This window comes from Saccostrea echinata, unplaced genomic scaffold (assembly GCF_033153115.1).
Source record: "Saccostrea echinata isolate AGI-Se365-2 ecotype Australia unplaced genomic scaffold, CSIRO_AGI_Sech_v1 ptg000045l, whole genome shotgun sequence".
Taxonomy (NCBI): domain Eukaryota; kingdom Metazoa; phylum Mollusca; class Bivalvia; order Ostreida; family Ostreidae; genus Saccostrea; species Saccostrea echinata.
The window spans coordinates 5,677,007-5,694,713 of NW_026889794.1; the positions used below are offsets into that span (position 1 = coordinate 5,677,007).

General features: G+C 33.2%; 1 protein-coding gene across 1 annotated transcript in view; it reads left to right on the plus strand.

The window, feature by feature from the left end:
- LOC133201665 (uncharacterized) overlaps positions 1 to 17,707 on the plus strand; it is a 276,554-nt gene that overhangs the window by 218,926 nt on the left and 39,921 nt on the right. Inside the window, 6 exon segments of the mRNA XM_061337452.1 lie at positions 9,396 to 9,549; positions 12,274 to 12,495; positions 13,554 to 13,647; positions 13,746 to 13,863; positions 16,171 to 16,319; positions 16,408 to 16,541. Of these exon segments, the coding sequence (XP_061193436.1) occupies positions 9,396 to 9,549; positions 12,274 to 12,495; positions 13,554 to 13,647; positions 13,746 to 13,863; positions 16,171 to 16,319; positions 16,408 to 16,541 (871 nt within the window).

The window sequence follows — 17,707 nt, forward strand, 5'->3', positions numbered from 1 at the left end:
ATAGTGATTTGTCTATTAACACCCTCCCCCCTCTCCAGATTATTCTTTATACAACTGACTTTGACATATTGCTGGTGACCTGTTCACAGATTACTTGATATCAATCACTGCCAATCATATATGCTAGGGAAACATTATGAGATTTGCCTTAAATCAGCTCTTGCAACTAATATCCCCTATCTATCCCTTGAGACTGCAGGCGGACAGGCTTCATGGACAGTGAAGACCAGTGCTGATGATATGATGATATCTGATTACTTGCTGAAAGTTTATATCAGTCAGGGTCTAATAATAGATACAGATCTGCAGTTAGAAGATCAAAGCAATTAATTAAGAGAAATTAACATTCTGTAATTGAACTGATTAGACAATTTCGATTCAAACTCCTTAAAAATTAGGATAATGTCAATATATTTAAAAAGACAAAAGGAATGTAGGTAATGTAGCTTACAAATGCAAGTCGTTAAGACAGAATTTAATTGTTTTTAACTAAGAGGGTTTTTTTTGAAAATTATTTTTCCCACTTAAATTCTTAATCAGAAACTATATTTCCATACTGCTGTTTTAATTGTCCTTTGACACGAAGCAATCATAGTATACTATATTGTATCGCTAGTAAAACTTATTTTAAAAAATAACCTGCTGAGCACAGATAATATATATTAAGTCCCATAGGTGGTTATTCTAAAACACGAAATCAAATTGCCAACTGGTGACAGCACTGCAGCTATTCTTAGCTATGCTTAGCACTTTAAAAAATTGAAGTATTTCTAGATAGCAAATCAAACAGCATTCTATGGTCAATGTATAGAAGTATATATTCCCAGTCCTTTAGGTTAATAATGCTCTTATTGGTAAAACATTACACACTTCAGAGCAATCTTTAAAAATAAAATAGATATAAAATTCATAGATAGCATAAGAATACTTATCATTTGGCCTCAAAAAAGTGTTTTACATTTTACATTATCTTAACCTTGTAAGTGTGGTAGATGTAACTGTTAATGACTACAATGATCTCATTAGATAATAAGGTCTTGACTGCAAATCAAGTTGGCTGGATTGGGAGAGGGTATCAAGTTTTGACATTGATTGCTGAGTTTCAGAACATGATAAATATGGAATAAATTGACAATGTTCACTGCCAGTTATTATAAGTCAGCAAGATGGGCAATTCCAATACTGAGTGCAGAATTTTATGTTCAATGAATTGTTTCTAAGTCATGTCCTTTATGTAAACTGTTACATGGTAATACAAAATTAAACTTTGTAAGAAACTTTGGACATCATTATTGTGTTGCCTGCAGAGCAGAGTGGTACTTAGGGATCACTTTACCCGGCGTCTGTTTGTCTGTCTGTCCATCTGTCACACCTTATATCTCGAGAACTGTAAAAGGTATGGATTTCATATTTTGCACATGTATAGCTTTGCACAATGGCTTTTGTATTTTACAATGATTACCAAACTCCTGACCCTTGAACTTGACCTTTGACTTACTTTTTAAAATAGTTCACAGTGCCGATATTCAACTTATTTCTGACATTTAAAAGCTGAGGCTAGGCTATTTAGCATAAGCACTGTTTGTAATAAAGTATTTTGAAAAAAAATACCAGCGTAACAGTCCACTTGACCTTGACCTTTGACTTTCTTTGCAAAATATACTGCAGACGGTTTAAATTAACTTATGTCTTTTGAATTTAGAGAGGCAGGGATTTGATAATTAGCATTTATACATGTTGACAATGTACTTTGACACTCTATGATATACATTAACCACAAAAACTGAAATTTTTAAAGTACTATGAAAATATATTGGGATCGGTATTCCAAAATGGATGATGTAGACTGACAATTGCGGAAATGACAGACTGAAGTCTCTTTTGAAGGACACGGTGTTGTTTGAAATAACTGATGATAAATACTTATTTCCAATAATTTAATTTTTTCTAATATTCATTTTAGCTTTGAGGGGTTGGAGATTTAAATTTCTATTTGATTGTTAGACTCCATGGCAATCCGGCTTACTATCCATGGATTTTTTTTCTTTGCCGCTAAATGCATGAACTATAATCGCGGCTATAGTAGCAAATGAATAGCTGACCAGTCTTACATTTATTAACATCTTCAATGAAGCTAAAAGCAGGCGACACATGCGTTCCTTAGAACACTCTAGTCTAAAAAAACCAAAAAAAAAAAACAAACAAACAAAAAAAACCAAAAAAAAAAAAAAAAAAAACAACCCAAAAACAAAAACAAAAAAATTAAAAACAAAAAAAAAAACAAACCATAAACATATGTATATCAGTCATTTGTATATGACTAAATAATGATTATTTAAAAAAAAAAAATAAGGGCCATTTAAGTAACTTTAGATGTAACATATATACTAACTATCATCACTAAAATCATCACACACAAAAAAAATAACTAGAGGAGAATGATATATGGTCTACATGTTTGTTTGTTTGTATGTTGTTTAACGTCCCTCTCAATAAGTTTCACGCATATAAGAATGCCTGTACTAAATATACATGCAAAGCAACATGAGAAATTAATATTTGTAAAACGTGAAAACAACATCGCCTGATCCAGAGAAAAAATCCATATTTCCTCTGGACACTTTAAAAAATATACATGTATTGATTTAGAAGATTCTATAAAATTAACATTTAAAGAATATTTTGTACTGAGTAGTACAATCATTCTCTTTTATATTGATCTAGCCCCCCCCCCCCCATTTCCCCTTTTCCAAATTGCTAGATCCGATTCTGTCTCTGTGATTTATTGGCAAGTTTGCAGAAACAAGCAAAATCAGAATTTCACAGATACACTGTATCTAGGATTGCAGAGTGGGTCATTTGGGATTGATAATCTATAGTGATCAGCTACAGCAAGATTAACAGCCCATGTCATCTGTAAAATTACAGGTCAATTTCTATAGCCTCTGTCTTATCAGCTTTCATTATGGAGAAATAATATAGGAAGATTTTCTTTAACTCTTTTACATCATCAAGAAATCTCTTTATGGCTTGACAAGTGCTAAAGGAATAAATTAAGATTTTTAATCAATGGTCATAAGAACCTTTGTATGTATATCAAGCATGTGATGTAAGCATGCATGAGTCTCTTCAATTTTTTTTTTACTCCGTTTTTACATAATGAATAAATAAATACAAAATCGTGGTTAAGCATCGAATGATGTGAGTATCGATTAGTGAAACTGTTACTCAGAATTGAGTATTCAATTAAAAACAACATTATTATTATTATTTTTATCAGGTACTGGTAACACGTATTTAATTTTTTTAAATTTTTCAATTGTGATTTTTTAGCATTTATGATGTCTCTCAAACATATAGTATACTTAGTTGAGAATTATGATGTTGTTAGTGTGAGTGATGAAAACAATTATTTTACACAATCTTGTGAATTAGTATCCCTTATGTATGCTACCTGCATGCAGCAGACTTTTTTCAAAGAGTACATTATTGAAGATTTAATTGGATTTGTCTTTTTTCCAAAACATTTCAAGTTGACAATTAGCAAAACTATCAAGAACAAGTTTCTATATGGCTGAGTATGATTTTTGACAAGGTCGCTGTTGCTGGTAATTAAAGAACAACACTTGATTCCAATCTAAGTACTAATTCATACACAGATAACCTTAATTAACGAAATACAAAATAGCAGAGTTATATGTAATGATATCTTGGGAAAGTTATAAACAATTGACCAGTGAACACTATGTGAAGCTGTGAAGCCGTTTAGTATCGGGAATGTATAAACAAACTACAGGGCTCTGTTTAGTTTAAACACATTACTTCTGTGACATTATTCCCCTGAGCCTGGGTGAATTGGCATGCTCTGCTCTCTAACGCCATTGAAATTAACAGTGCTGAGCACCTAGTGAAGCAGGGATGATATATGGATGGAACTGGGTGAATCAGAGCTTTAGGATTTTCTTTATCAAATCAATGTTTGATAAAAGAAAGCAAATACAGCTTTACATAAAAAATACTGGGTCTTTCCAAATAATTCAAAATGCAAGAAAAAAAACTTGAAAAATCTTTTGGAAATAATGTACCTCTTCAATACCTGTACATGTCAAGTCATTCCATTTTACAAAAATATTATATGAAAAAAAAAACTCTACTATGTATATTATAAATATTATTAAAATGTTATATAGGAGTTCAGTGTTTTTGATGGGAGATGGGCGAATTTTTTAAGGAGAAAAATATCAATAAGAATTATTATCAATTTTACTTTTGGGAAACAAATGTCAAAAGTGCAGGTGTTCCAACACAAAAAACTCCTACCAATTTACATGGATTAGGTATTTTGACTGCATAACATTATCATGAACAACATGAACAAGGAATGTTATTTCCCAAAAACTTTTATTGTTTAGGCATCAGTTTTCTTATTAAAAATATTTGTGTGTGTGATGTCTTTTTTACGTGTATGTGTTTTTTAGGGCTGTATCAATATATTGAATAATCAATACGTATCAATATTAAGAATATATCGTATCGAAAAAAGAACGTCCAATACGTATCGGACAGGCAGATTTTCTTTTAATTCTATGAAAAAGTTGGGAATTTCAATCACCAAAGGTTATATTTTTCACTGTTTTGAATTAAAATTGATCAATAATGATATAATCATTAAGGAGATAGCACATCTTAGATAAATATATTACAAAATACATAGACAACTTTATTTAACATGTTTTTTTCACATTCATTAAAAGTTTGAATTTGAAGTATAATTTGTTATGACAGTGAGACAAGAACTTCGAAATGGGATATAAAACAATTAGTTTTTTTTTTTTTTTTTTATAAAATTCATGCATTAAATGAATTATAAGACTTTTTTATAGACTTGTTAAAGAATCCAATATATCGGATATCGCATAATAAAATATCGCATCGTATCAATTTTTTTTTTTTTTTTTTGCTCAATACACAGTCCTAGTGTTTTTCTTAAATCATGGACATGGACCCTCCCTCCATCCCAACAAAATAAATAAACTAAAAACAAGCTGTCTCATTGCTGCTACATGTATGCACAACATTTGAAAACATACATGTACACTGTATGTCATAGAATTTCTAATTTTCTCAATGATAATTATGACTACATACTTGATTTGTTTAGGATCCTTCTCTCAGTAATGAACTGCTGCTGCAACAGGTGTCATGACCGGATAGATTACACTGAAACCAAAGGCACATTAGTTTATTTATCAAAACAATAAATTTCTCATTCATAAATTACTGTTATTTAGACGTGTCTAATCTAGCATTTCAATAGGCTATAATAACTTTGACAAAGTTATTGATTAAATCTTTTATTTCCATATTTTATGCAAACAATACATGGTATACATAAAGATTTATCATACATTTAAATAAATAGTTGCATATGTACCTTGATACATCCTTAATAGTGAGGGACTGCAACATCCTGTTTTTTATCCAGCAAAGTGATTTTTCTGTTTCATGACTATACTCTAAGTTGACATCGAGATCATGGGTTTGCTATGTTTGAGAGATCCACATGCCCAAAGTCTGATAACACACCCACAATCATTTCAGTGTGGAGTGTCTTGATTGACATTTCTTCAAATAGTGGCACCGTGTTTCCATTCAGTAGGTCAATTGCACATGAAGAGCTTGCTTTAATTGACTAGCAGGAATAGTATTCATCAGAAGACAATGTACTGTAGTTTGATTAAATGGGGAATTAAGAAATGGAGAAATTGACAATGATATACATGTACCTGTGTATTATACTGTGATACGGTAAAGTAATTATTTTTGTTCAAGCACTTGATGTATGCGATGAAGATTTGTATGAACAAACCGGGCCGGGATACATATTAGTAGAGATGCATCTCTGTAATATTATTTGATTTTCCATTAAATGAGTGGATGTTCAACCGAATAGAATAGGTTGGTAATTTACATTTGAATCTCGGATGAAATAAACTAGAGAAGCTAAGGGTAAGGATACTAATAGTTTCAATTTTTATCATTTCATATAGGTATTAAATACAATTTTAAATATTTAAGAAAATTGTCATTGTTACATTTCTTTAATTTCTACGTGTATGTTTTATACGGCAGCTTTATATCAAATCGGTGGTAAATTTATATGTGTTCAGGAGAATACAGTATAACTTTTTGATTGATTGATTGTTGTAGTTCTGTATGTCTCTTGGAGGAAAATGTCACTTGTATGAGAGGTCACCTGATGCTGGTGAAGGCTTCAAATTTAGACCTTTACTTATTCGCACGATACTCAGGGCAATTGAGCAGTGAAGGTTCTTTGGCGTGCAAACACCTCAGACATGGTGCGCCCGTTCGAGGTCTCATTTGAAAGACCTGCAACTTAAACTTCAAAGTACCAAACATTTTGTGAAGGAACAGTTTCTACCTATTATATTCCTTTTATCATTTTTGCAACCAGGGCACGAACCCGAGATCACAGAGAGACTTATCGGGCTACATGACAGTACTTTACACACACTGTATTCTCTCCCAGTTCCCTTTACCATATGAAATTAAGGCTTATAAATCATGACCGCATTTTGCTTTACTTAAGTTGCATGTTTGCATCTTTAAAATAATAATTAAATGATATTTATATTTACAAGCAATATGTGCAAATCCAGGATTTTTTTTTAAAAGGGGGGGGGGGGGTTTGTTCCACATCTTTACACAAGAATGTACATGTAGGCCTAAACATAGCTCTTTTTCATTGTTCCCTTTCCTAAAAGAAAATATCTATTAATTCATAAGTTAACGGGAATCTTTAGTGATAGATGGAAACGAATCATATGATTGACACATCACTCAAATAATAGTATACATTTAAAATATTTCTTTATACTTGATCCAGAAGAATTACCAAATGAATGGTGAACCATGAAAGAAACATGTCATGCTGTACAGGAAATGCAAATTGATTATGAATCTTTGCACTCTGTTGCTTAAAAATTATTATGGTTAAAATGCATAAAAACCACCACATTTACAAAAAGGGTTACAAATTTGACAAACATCTTTTTCTCAGTTTCCTACAAACTATATATATTTTTTTTAATAAATTTTAAGCAGACAATGTCTTTCTTGTCCAGAGAATTTTCATCCTTGATGTGTGATCTTGTGATCTTAAAATCAACAGGAGTCATCTACTCCTTAGGGGATACCAGCGTACTTTCCTCAAATCCTCTGTTTTCATGATAAAGAGTTAAAATTTAAAATGGGAAGAGGAACGTTTCTCAGATATGTTATGTGTTCAGGCTTATGAAGCCAGTGTCTACAGATAGGAGAGGAATGTTCCTCTTATGAAGCCAGTGTGACCAAATAGGAGAGGAACGTTCCTCTTATGAAGCCAGTGTGACCAAATAGGAGAGGAACGTTCCTCGTATGAAGCCAGTGTCAACAGATAGGAGAGGAACGTTCCTCTTGTGAAGCCAGTGTCAACAAATAGGAGAGGAACGTCCCTCTATGAAACCAGTGCCAACAAATAGGAGAGGAACGTTCCTCTTATAAAGCCTGTGTCAATAGGAGAGGAACGTTCCTCTTATGAAGCCAGTGCTAACAAATTAGAGAGGAACGTTCCTCTTATGAAGCCAGTGCCAACATTTAGGAGAGGAACGTTCCTCAGATTCATTGGGTTCAGATTCATGTATATATTGTTAATATTTTAAAATGGGAAGAGGAACGTTCCTCAAATGTTCAGTGTATTTAGATTGATGTTTGTTGTATCATTGATTAGAATTGGTAGAGGAACGTTCCTCAAATATAATCTGTATTAGGGTTCATGGATATAGTATGTATTATCAATTGAAATTGATAGAGGAACGTTCCTCGTATAGCATTGTATATACAAACACACATATTTATTATAAGCAATCTGAAATAAAAGAGGAACGTTCCTCAAATACAGTTTTTGTGCATAGAACTAAGGAGACAACGAGGAAGATTCTGATGAAGAGGAACGTTCCTCTCTTAAATTGCGCTTAAAGTGGCGAATTTCTCAAAAAGCTCCCTTGTAGAGGCTCACTTATTGACTTTTAGACCATTTTCGACTTCAGATTTGAAAAATCAGGTTTAAAAAAGGAATTTTGATTTTCTCTTTTTGATTTGGATTGTGTTTATTGTGATTATTAGACTAGCGAAAGAGAAGGAACGGACGTTGTTGGGATCGCTAGTCTAATATTATTTCATTTATTGTTTGTATCCTTCCCTCCCCCTCCCCATATACACTTAACTTACTAGGCAAACTGACTTTACAATTTTTTTTTTAATCTTTAGCTATTTCTTCACTTTTGAAGTGGGTTATGCATGTCCGATTTCGCTGTAGTATATTAACTAAATAATTTAAAAATGATTTGAGGATAATAGACCATACTTAAACGATGTTCACTGAAAACAATCATTGAAGCCATCCAAAAATTAATTAAGGGCCACAATAGGTGAGAAGAGTTGTGTACCAAATTATTGGTCACTAATTACTGTATATACACAGCCACAGGCGATAACGGGTGTTTTACAGGTGTAGATGACGACACGCTAATTACCGTGTGCATATTTAAGTTATTTTTTGATAGGTTTTTGATAAAAATATGTACTTTGAAATAAGAAAAAACACACATCTGAGTAACTGAGTACTATTTTTAGTATTCGATACTCGGACGTTCAATCGAGTACCCGGTTAACCGGATACTCGTTGACATCCCTACTTATTACATATCACCCAATCATTGAATGAGAGGGACATAATTTCCTGGCTTATACGGTACATTCACTGAATCAGTATGTTTACAAAATAAACATTTGTGGGGATATAAATTCATGGGTAAGGGTGACCCATGAAATTTTCTTTCCTGGTGACCTATTGTGCTTGATAACAAAATAAGTAATTTATGGGGAAGACTGTCTTTAAAAACCTCACCTTCAATGAAACTTGTTCAGACCCCCCCCCCCTTCTCTATTTTAATTGCTATATTAATTACTACTCATGGAAATTTAGCAGACAAGCTGAAACATGCATAATGGATAAACTATAAGCCCTTTACCAATAAGAAAAATTAAGGTCCAGGAATCGTGTCGGGTTGAAAATGAAATGTCATGATTATATTAAAAAGTACATCAAATTTATATCAGACATAGTGGAATCATGTCGTCGTCTCATGTTTTATCTAGAGACTCGAAAACTCTTTACTGCATATTTTTTCTCTCTTTATTTCAATCTTCATGAATATTTTTTACCATGCTAGATTTATTTATCAAAATTTAAAAAAAAAAAGTGGCTTTTCTTGGGACCTGTGTGAGTATTCTTGTTTTGTTCATCATTACATACAGTGTGTGAACAATTTTAGTCTTCAGTTCCTGTGGTGTGTACCTGGACAGGATTTGTGGACACAGAGTCACCAATTAAAGAATACAGAATTATGATGGGGCATTCCGAGGGAGACAACTCTGTATTCTCTAATGGTGTAGTTCCTAGCCATATCCAGACTTTCACTATACAAGGTACATATAATAGTAAAACACACTACTAAAGGAGTGCCAGGAATGGATGGTTTCGTTATAAATATCTGTTAGGTTCACAATATATTTTAAGTCACTGGGAATGAAAATCACTTTGCTGTAAGTGTCAATTCGAAATAAATGTATTCGTTATAAGCTTGTTCTACTGATACAGTGAAAAGTTCAGTTATTTACTATTTTATATATATATAATAAAGTAATTCATTAGAAATCGATAATAAAATTTTTAGCCCACCTTGAGAAAGTTGAGATGAGTTTATGCTATACACCTCCACTTGCTTGGGTGATGCATCTAGGGATGGACACTACCATACTTGCTTCAGATGCTACATCTGACTTTTCTTTTCTGGTTGAGTAGCTAGGTTAATGTTTTTGGGCTAGGTGCATTCCCAAGTACTGGTAACTAAATTTGCAAGGAAAATGCATCTAAGTATACACTACCAGACCAGCTTTGGATACTGCATCTGACCTACATTTTCAGGGTGATTGAACAGTTAAAAGATTTTAAAGCAGGTGCAATCCTAATTAGACCATACCTGGACATACATATATAGATATTGCATCTAGGGATGCACACTATTGAACATTAAATTTTGAATCTTTGCCTCAGAGGTAATAGTTGTAGAGATGATCATCATCATTGATAACCTTTGGATACTTGAACACCTATTCAATTTATTGTTATTGTATACCATTTGCATTTGAATATACATTTAATAATGCTAAAAAAAGTCAAAGGGTCAGTTTTTTGGCATTAAGAAATATTACTTACACTGTAATGTGTTGAACGAATTAAGTGTTTTTAAGATATATTTATTAGATGGCAACTTTCCCATGTCTAGCACTCCTAGTCAATCACAAGCTGATAAATTTAGTGAGAATTTTCTTCAAACATTTGCTTATGCAATTGATATTTCATCAAATTAAACTGAAGAATAAACATAACAGATATTGGTATAGGGGCAATTCTGCACACAAAGAAATAAATAGAAAATTTACATTTTTACAATCAAAATTAATTGTATCCAATTTTACAAGAAAATGTTAACTTTAGCAGATATGGTGCATCTTTGCAAACAATGAAATAAATAAAACAATTTTCAGATTTAAAAATGCAGTTGTATAGTAAACTGTTTTTTTTTTAATGAAAGGAACTCTTTTATATACAGTTTACAGTTCATGCTTAATTTTTTTCCTATTTAAAAAAAAAGAAATTAAATTTTCACATAATTCGGCAAGTGAATTTCATTATTCTCGTGGGTCACTGTCTCTGGATGTTCAGGAGTGGATCCAGTCGGTTTGGGAGCTGAATAAGAATGAGTCATCACTGAAGGCTCCAGTGCAGATCAAGATAATAAAGGACATGCCGAGAGAAGGTGCCATCATTGAAATTTTTTCTGCAGCTGGTGGATTCAACATGTTACCAATATCTTTTAGCATAGGTGTCAGATCACGTTTGTATGTATATAATTACTGCAGAACTCCAATGTCAAGACTGACTAGAGCTGCTTTGTCGTCATTCACAATTATAAAGTGTTGTACAACCCGTGACACAACCACTTTGGTTTGAGATGTTCCAGTCATCAATACTGATCTCGGTTTCCTGATAAAATTTCTTTATCATGGTTTGCATTTCTTTTCCATGGATTAGTACCAGCACTAAATCCTGGATACTTTGAGTCATTTTGGCCTCTAGCGGTTTTCTATAAAATGGTCCTTTAGACGATATTAAAGACAAATATGTTGAAAAAAGTATCACACCTATCATTGTGTTTGTCCTCAAAGAGTTTTATTTCCTTTGGTGCAACTTTCCTATGATTCAGTCCTCCCTGTACAATCTCCAAATTATTCACACGGTATATCAAACATTTAAGGTCAGAGGATGCATCATTCTGTTCAAAATTGTAGTCCTCAACACTTAAATTACGGTGTTCTGCCATACCACAACAACCAAAAGCTTAACAATTATAGAAAAACAGCATTTGATAATCAACTAACTGTATCCAGTGCATAATGGAAATACTCTTATTCCAAATTTTACTTCCTCCACTGATAAAATGGTCTTTTTGTTTCTAATGAACACCAATGCCATTTACAGAAAGTTTTTTTCATTCGGGCATCAATAGCTTTCTGGAATAAGTCAAATGTAGGGTCACTTTTTCCGAAAAAGTTTACTTCTTGGCGTCTTACTAGGTCCTGTAAAAATCGCTGAATCCTGGCTGCAATCTGTTTTAAAATACTTGAGGAATAAGGTGATTAATCCTTCCTCCTAATATCCAGAATAAATTTGCTCATCCAACAGTTTAGTACATGTAAATCAACATTTTTTAAGTTGAGTGGTAACAGATAGGCCTCATTGTAAGTTTTAAATCGTGATAATCAGTATAATTACCCAATCATTCCACAGGGAAACTGTCCATTTGTTGTTAGATCCTGGTTTTCTTCAGAATTCAGTCTCAAAGTTCCTTCTTTACATCTTCATCTGTAAGAGGTTTAGCAAATCTTGATTCTGTTTCTTCAACTTTAGGAACTTCAACTTACGGGAAAGGAATTAATGTAAGTGGGGAAACAGTTTTCTGCCAAATCTTAATCTTGAAGAAACATCAAAATAACATCAAACCTATACAAGGAACAAGAATTGAAAAATATGAAATTGCTAATAATGTTATATTTTACAGAAATATTAATTAATGATGACTTTAACAGGTGTTGGAGAGACAGTTGAGCATGATGCAACGTACTACGTTACAGTGACCGCAGTGAACACAGTTGACATGACTGAGAATGCCTTCTCTGATCCTATTAGGGTGGATCTAACTCCTCCCCAGCAAGGAATGGTGGTAGACCTTCACTCTGTATACAGGATTGATGCAACAAGCACAGACAACACTGTGGCCATGAATGCCAAGATCTGTCTGACAGAAGATGGTAAGGTCTGACTTAGTAATTGAAACACTTTATAAAGTGATGTGCAAACAGAAGTTTTTTCAGAATCAACATTGATATTTACCAGAAGCTTTAAATCAATCACCGATTAGTCGCTGGGGACTGGTCCTTTGGATGAAACTGTGTAAACCAAGGTCCCGTGTTGCAGGAGATGCTGGCAAAGAAAAAGATCCCTCATTGCTCAATGGCCCTGAGTGCCGAGTATAGGTCAAAATTTGCAGCTCTCCACCGGCAAGTGGTGGCGTCTCCATATGAGTGAAAAATTCTCGAGAGGGACACTAAATAACAAACAAACAAACAATCAGTGATTATGTCATAGCATGTCACTTACTTTTTGAATGACTCTGTCTTAAAGCTGTATCATTTTCACTTATTAGTGAAATGTGTTGAATGTTTGAATTTTGTTAGTTTGGTTGGAGACATGAGGCCCAATTTAAATGCTGACACAATTACCAATTATTATCTGTACCTTTTATTAATGATAATGAAATTATATTGTCACTGATTATTTTTATCAGCAGCTAATCAACTGAATATTTTATAATCTAATTACCTGTTTTATTGCTAAAAGTATTAAAATTTGGTTTATTCAAACTACTATATATAGTTATGGGCTTTATTTGGGAAACATCACAAATTATCAGGTTTGAATAAGGTTGCCACCCTGTGTACAAGCGCCCTTGTGTGAGAACCCTCCTCAAACCTGATAATTTGTGATGTCTCCCTACTAAACAGTCCATAATAATTTAATTATCCCGAAGAATTTAAATTTAATAGAATAGATTACTAATATCTAATAAATAGTCTATAATAAAAAAAACTACTAAAAGTCTAGAGAATTTTGGCATTCAATATCTTGGCGTTTTACTGAACACTGAGCTTCATTATGTATTATATACAAGTATGTCCCGACACCCTGCAAGTGACGTATATCATGAATTAATTGACTCCCTGCACGTGACATGCTCTAGCCCAATCAGATGGACTGTATTATTTTGAAGGATAATAATGTAAGTTAAAATTTTTCTTCATTGTTACAGAATGTAAGACATTGGATGCAGTATGTTCAGAATCCTTGACCTCTCTTTCTGTGACCTGGATTCCATTCACTGACTTAGAATCCAGCATTGTGGAGTATGTTTCAAGTTTACAAGTCATTTTCAAGTTAGATTTTTTTTAATCCAAACTGCTGGTTGTACTACACCTATACATTTAATGTGAATGTCTTTCAGGTACCAGGTAGCTGTTGGAACAACCCTTGGAGGAGGACAGGTGAAATCATTTTATGGAATTCCAAAAGGCAGTATACATCATACAGTTACAGGACTCAACCTGAATGGATACAGACAGGTATTGATACAGCAATCTGTTGCTTTTGCAGTATATTCTTGTATTGTATATGCCAGTATCTTAACATTTTGTCAAAGTTTGTTGTATCACAGAGGAAATCAGGAATTTAAAGCAAAAACATATGCAGATTTAAATTTAGCAGGTGTTTTAAAAAATGGGCAGAATAATGCATTAATCTGTAGAGAGAGAGTAAAATTTAGTGTACAAGTACTTTATTAAAGTTCGTTGCACGGTGGCTAAATTTATGGAGTAGAGTTTTGTCTATTTCCTGGAGGTTTTAATGAAAAAAAAATAGGTAGAATGAACGTGGTTTGGAAAAGAATTCTGTCATTAGAATAAAACATTGCCATGATAATCTAGAGAAAAGTAGAAAAAAGTACATTGATCATGTTAAATTTATGCATGTTAAATTTATGCAAAACAGGTAATTGCTCATCTTCAAGACCCTCTAAACCTAAAAGTTCAGAACTACACAAATTAACCATGCAGTTAATAGAATCAAATGAAATTATATCTGTCAATCACTCAATGTAGGGGAACAAAAAGAGAGATATCTGACATATTTATAAGTGACCATATATTGGAGATAGTTTTAAAAGCATTATCCTGTGAAAAATCCACTTCCAAGGTAAAATTACAATCAAACACAGATATCTTTGCCTATGATGTGTGAAATCAGCTCTTCGAAATAAAAATCTTGTCCAACTCTTTCATAAGGCTACATAAAATTGAAATTATGTTTGTTATACCCCCGCTCCGAAGGAGAGGGGGGTATACTGTTTTACCCTTGTGTGTCTGTCTGTCTGTCCGTCTGTCTGTCTGTCCGTCTGTCTGTCTGTCTGTCCGTAACAAACTTTGGTCGCAGTTTTCTCAGCAACTACTCATCACAGGTGCTTGAAATTTTAACACACTCTTTGTTTAGGCATGCCATATGGTGGGATTCATTTTTGTACTAATCCGATGTCAACTTCCTGTTTATCCATGCATCTGTCCGTACCACACATAACAAACTTTGGTCGCAGTTTTCTCAGCAACTACTCATCATAGGTGCTTGAAATTTTAGCACACTCTTTGTTTAGGCATGCCATATGGTGGGATTCATTTTTGTACGAATCCGATGTCAACTTCCTGTTTATCTGTGCGTCTGTCCGTACCATACATAACAAATTTTGGTCGTAGTTTTCTCAGCAACTACTCATTGCAGATGCTTGAAATTTTAGCACAATCTTTGTTTAGGCATGCCATATAATAGGATTCATTTTTGGAACAAATCCGATGTCAACTTCCTGTTTATCCGTGCATCTGTCCATACCATACATAATAAATTTTGGTCGTAGTTTTCTCAGCAACTACTCATCGCAGATGCTTGAAATTTTTTCTTTGTTTAGGCATGCCATATGTTGGGATTAAGTTTTTACAAATCCGATGTCAATTTCCTGATTATCACTGTGTTTGTCCATAACTGAACTTGTGTATTCACATCAGAGCGGGGGTATTATTAGTGAGCATTGGCTCACAGACTTCTTGTTTGTTTATTTATTATTGTTTAACGTCCCTCTCGAGAATTTTTCACTCAAATGGAGATGCCACCATGTGCCAGTGGAAAGCTGGAAATTTTTTACCTATACTCGGCGCCATTGAGCAGTGAGGGATCTTTTTCGTGCCAGCACCTACTGCGACACGGGACCTCGTTTTATACAGTCTCGTCCGAAGGACCGGTCTCCACATCCCACAGTGGGATTCGAACCCGTGATATAAGGATCAACTCCTTACTCCGCAACTCTTAGACTCCTTACTCCGCAACTCTTAGAGCAAATGCTCTAACCACTGCGCCACACGGGTGACTGAAATTATGGTTCTTGGGCCTGCGCCCATCCATTTTGAGGGAGCTGCATTGCAATTTGTATCATATTTTCAATAAAATAAAACGTTGGTAATGTGGAGACCAATCTGGTAAAAAAATTCTGTCCTCATTTTTTTGAAGTTTTAATGTGGACATTGACAGTCATTTGACATGGGCACTGTTAGAGAGAAATGAAAAATAAGTATATATATATTTGGTAATTTTGTGAGATGTTGAATATTTCTACAGAATTACTCCAGTATAATTATAAACTTAAGGAAGAATTTTCATTGTTATTTTATACAAAATTCTTGAATTAAAAAAAGCCTCCTGCATCTAATTGTCACTGATAAAAATCACTGCCCGTATCTGTTTTTATGAAAATAAATGGCCTGAGAACCATAATATCAATTTTATTTAGCCTAAAAATCATAATTTAAATCATTATTATATCTTGTTTCCAGCTATTTGTATCAGTAAAAGGGATAAATGGAGCAGGATTAAGCAGTGTTTCTACATCAAATGGGGTATATATTTCCTATCTTAGCCAAGGGAGACCCCCATTGGCTCCCATTGGAGTCATGGACATGACTGATGGAGAAGATGTGGACATGTAACTTTTTCTTTCAATGATTTCCTTCTTCTTCATATTGTTTTATGCTGTTTCAGATCATTTCAAGAATGTTCTTGCCTATTTGTAGAGATTTCCAGACAAACATCAACACAATACAGGCAGGATGGGATATGTCAGGGGACCCTTGTCCTGTGATTAAATATGAGTGGGCCATCAGGAGAATAGATGGGCTTGAAATTTCCAGTTTCCTTGATATGGGACGTTAGTATTTTGTTTGTAGTCTAAAATTCATTATTGTACTCATTATATATACATTACATATATTATATATACAACACATCATCTGATTGGTTCTAGACAATCACATGACCATAAAATTTAATATTTTCCTGCCATACCAGGTCTAGATGGCATACCTACTGAATTCTACAAATTATTTTGGAATGATATAAAAAATTACTTTTATGATTCACTGTTAAAATCTTTTGAATATGGTGAACTACCATCATCTCAAAAATTAGCTGTTATTAGTCTGATACACAAAAAAGGTGATAAAAGTAATTTAAAAAATTACAGACCCATAAGCCTAACAAACTGTGATTATAAAATACTTGCATTTGTTTTGGCTAGAAGATTACAGAGTGTTATTTCAAAATTGATAAATAAAGACCAGTCAGCATATATTAAAGGCCGATATATAGGGAATAATGCTCGTCTAATTCAAGATATATTTGACTATTGTGAAAATCAAAATGAGAATGGATTACTATTATTTTTAGATTTTGAAAAAGCTTTTGATACTGTTGAATGGGAATTTATGATACAAACATTAGAAGAATTCAATTTTGGTCCAAATTTTATTAAATGGATTTCAATTCTATACAATAATCCTACTTTTAGAGTAAAGAATAATGGTTTTATTTCAAAAACTTGTAGAATGACAAGAGGCATTAGACAAGGATGCCCCATCTCTGCATTGTTATTTATAATAGTTACTGAAATCTTATCAATCAGAATAAATAAATCAGAACAGGTAAAAGGGTTTCAAGTAAATAATCAATGTGAAATTAAGATGTTACAACATGCTGATGATTCAACGAACCCTCTAAAAGACTTAGTGTCTGTAAAACATGTGATAGATATTATACATAGTTTCTCTATCTTTGCCGGTCCTAAACTTACTTACATAAATCTGAATGTATACTCCTAGGACCTTTAAAAGACTCATGTAAAAATGTATATGGAATAAGAGCAACAAATGACCCAGTTAAAACACTTGGAATCTATATAGGACACAACAAATGCCTTTATGAAGAAAAAAATTGGAATGAAAAAATAAATAAAATTGTTGATATCTTTAAAGCATGGGAAAAAAGAAAGTTGACTATTTTTGGTAAGAAAGAAATTGTAAATAATCTTATCATATC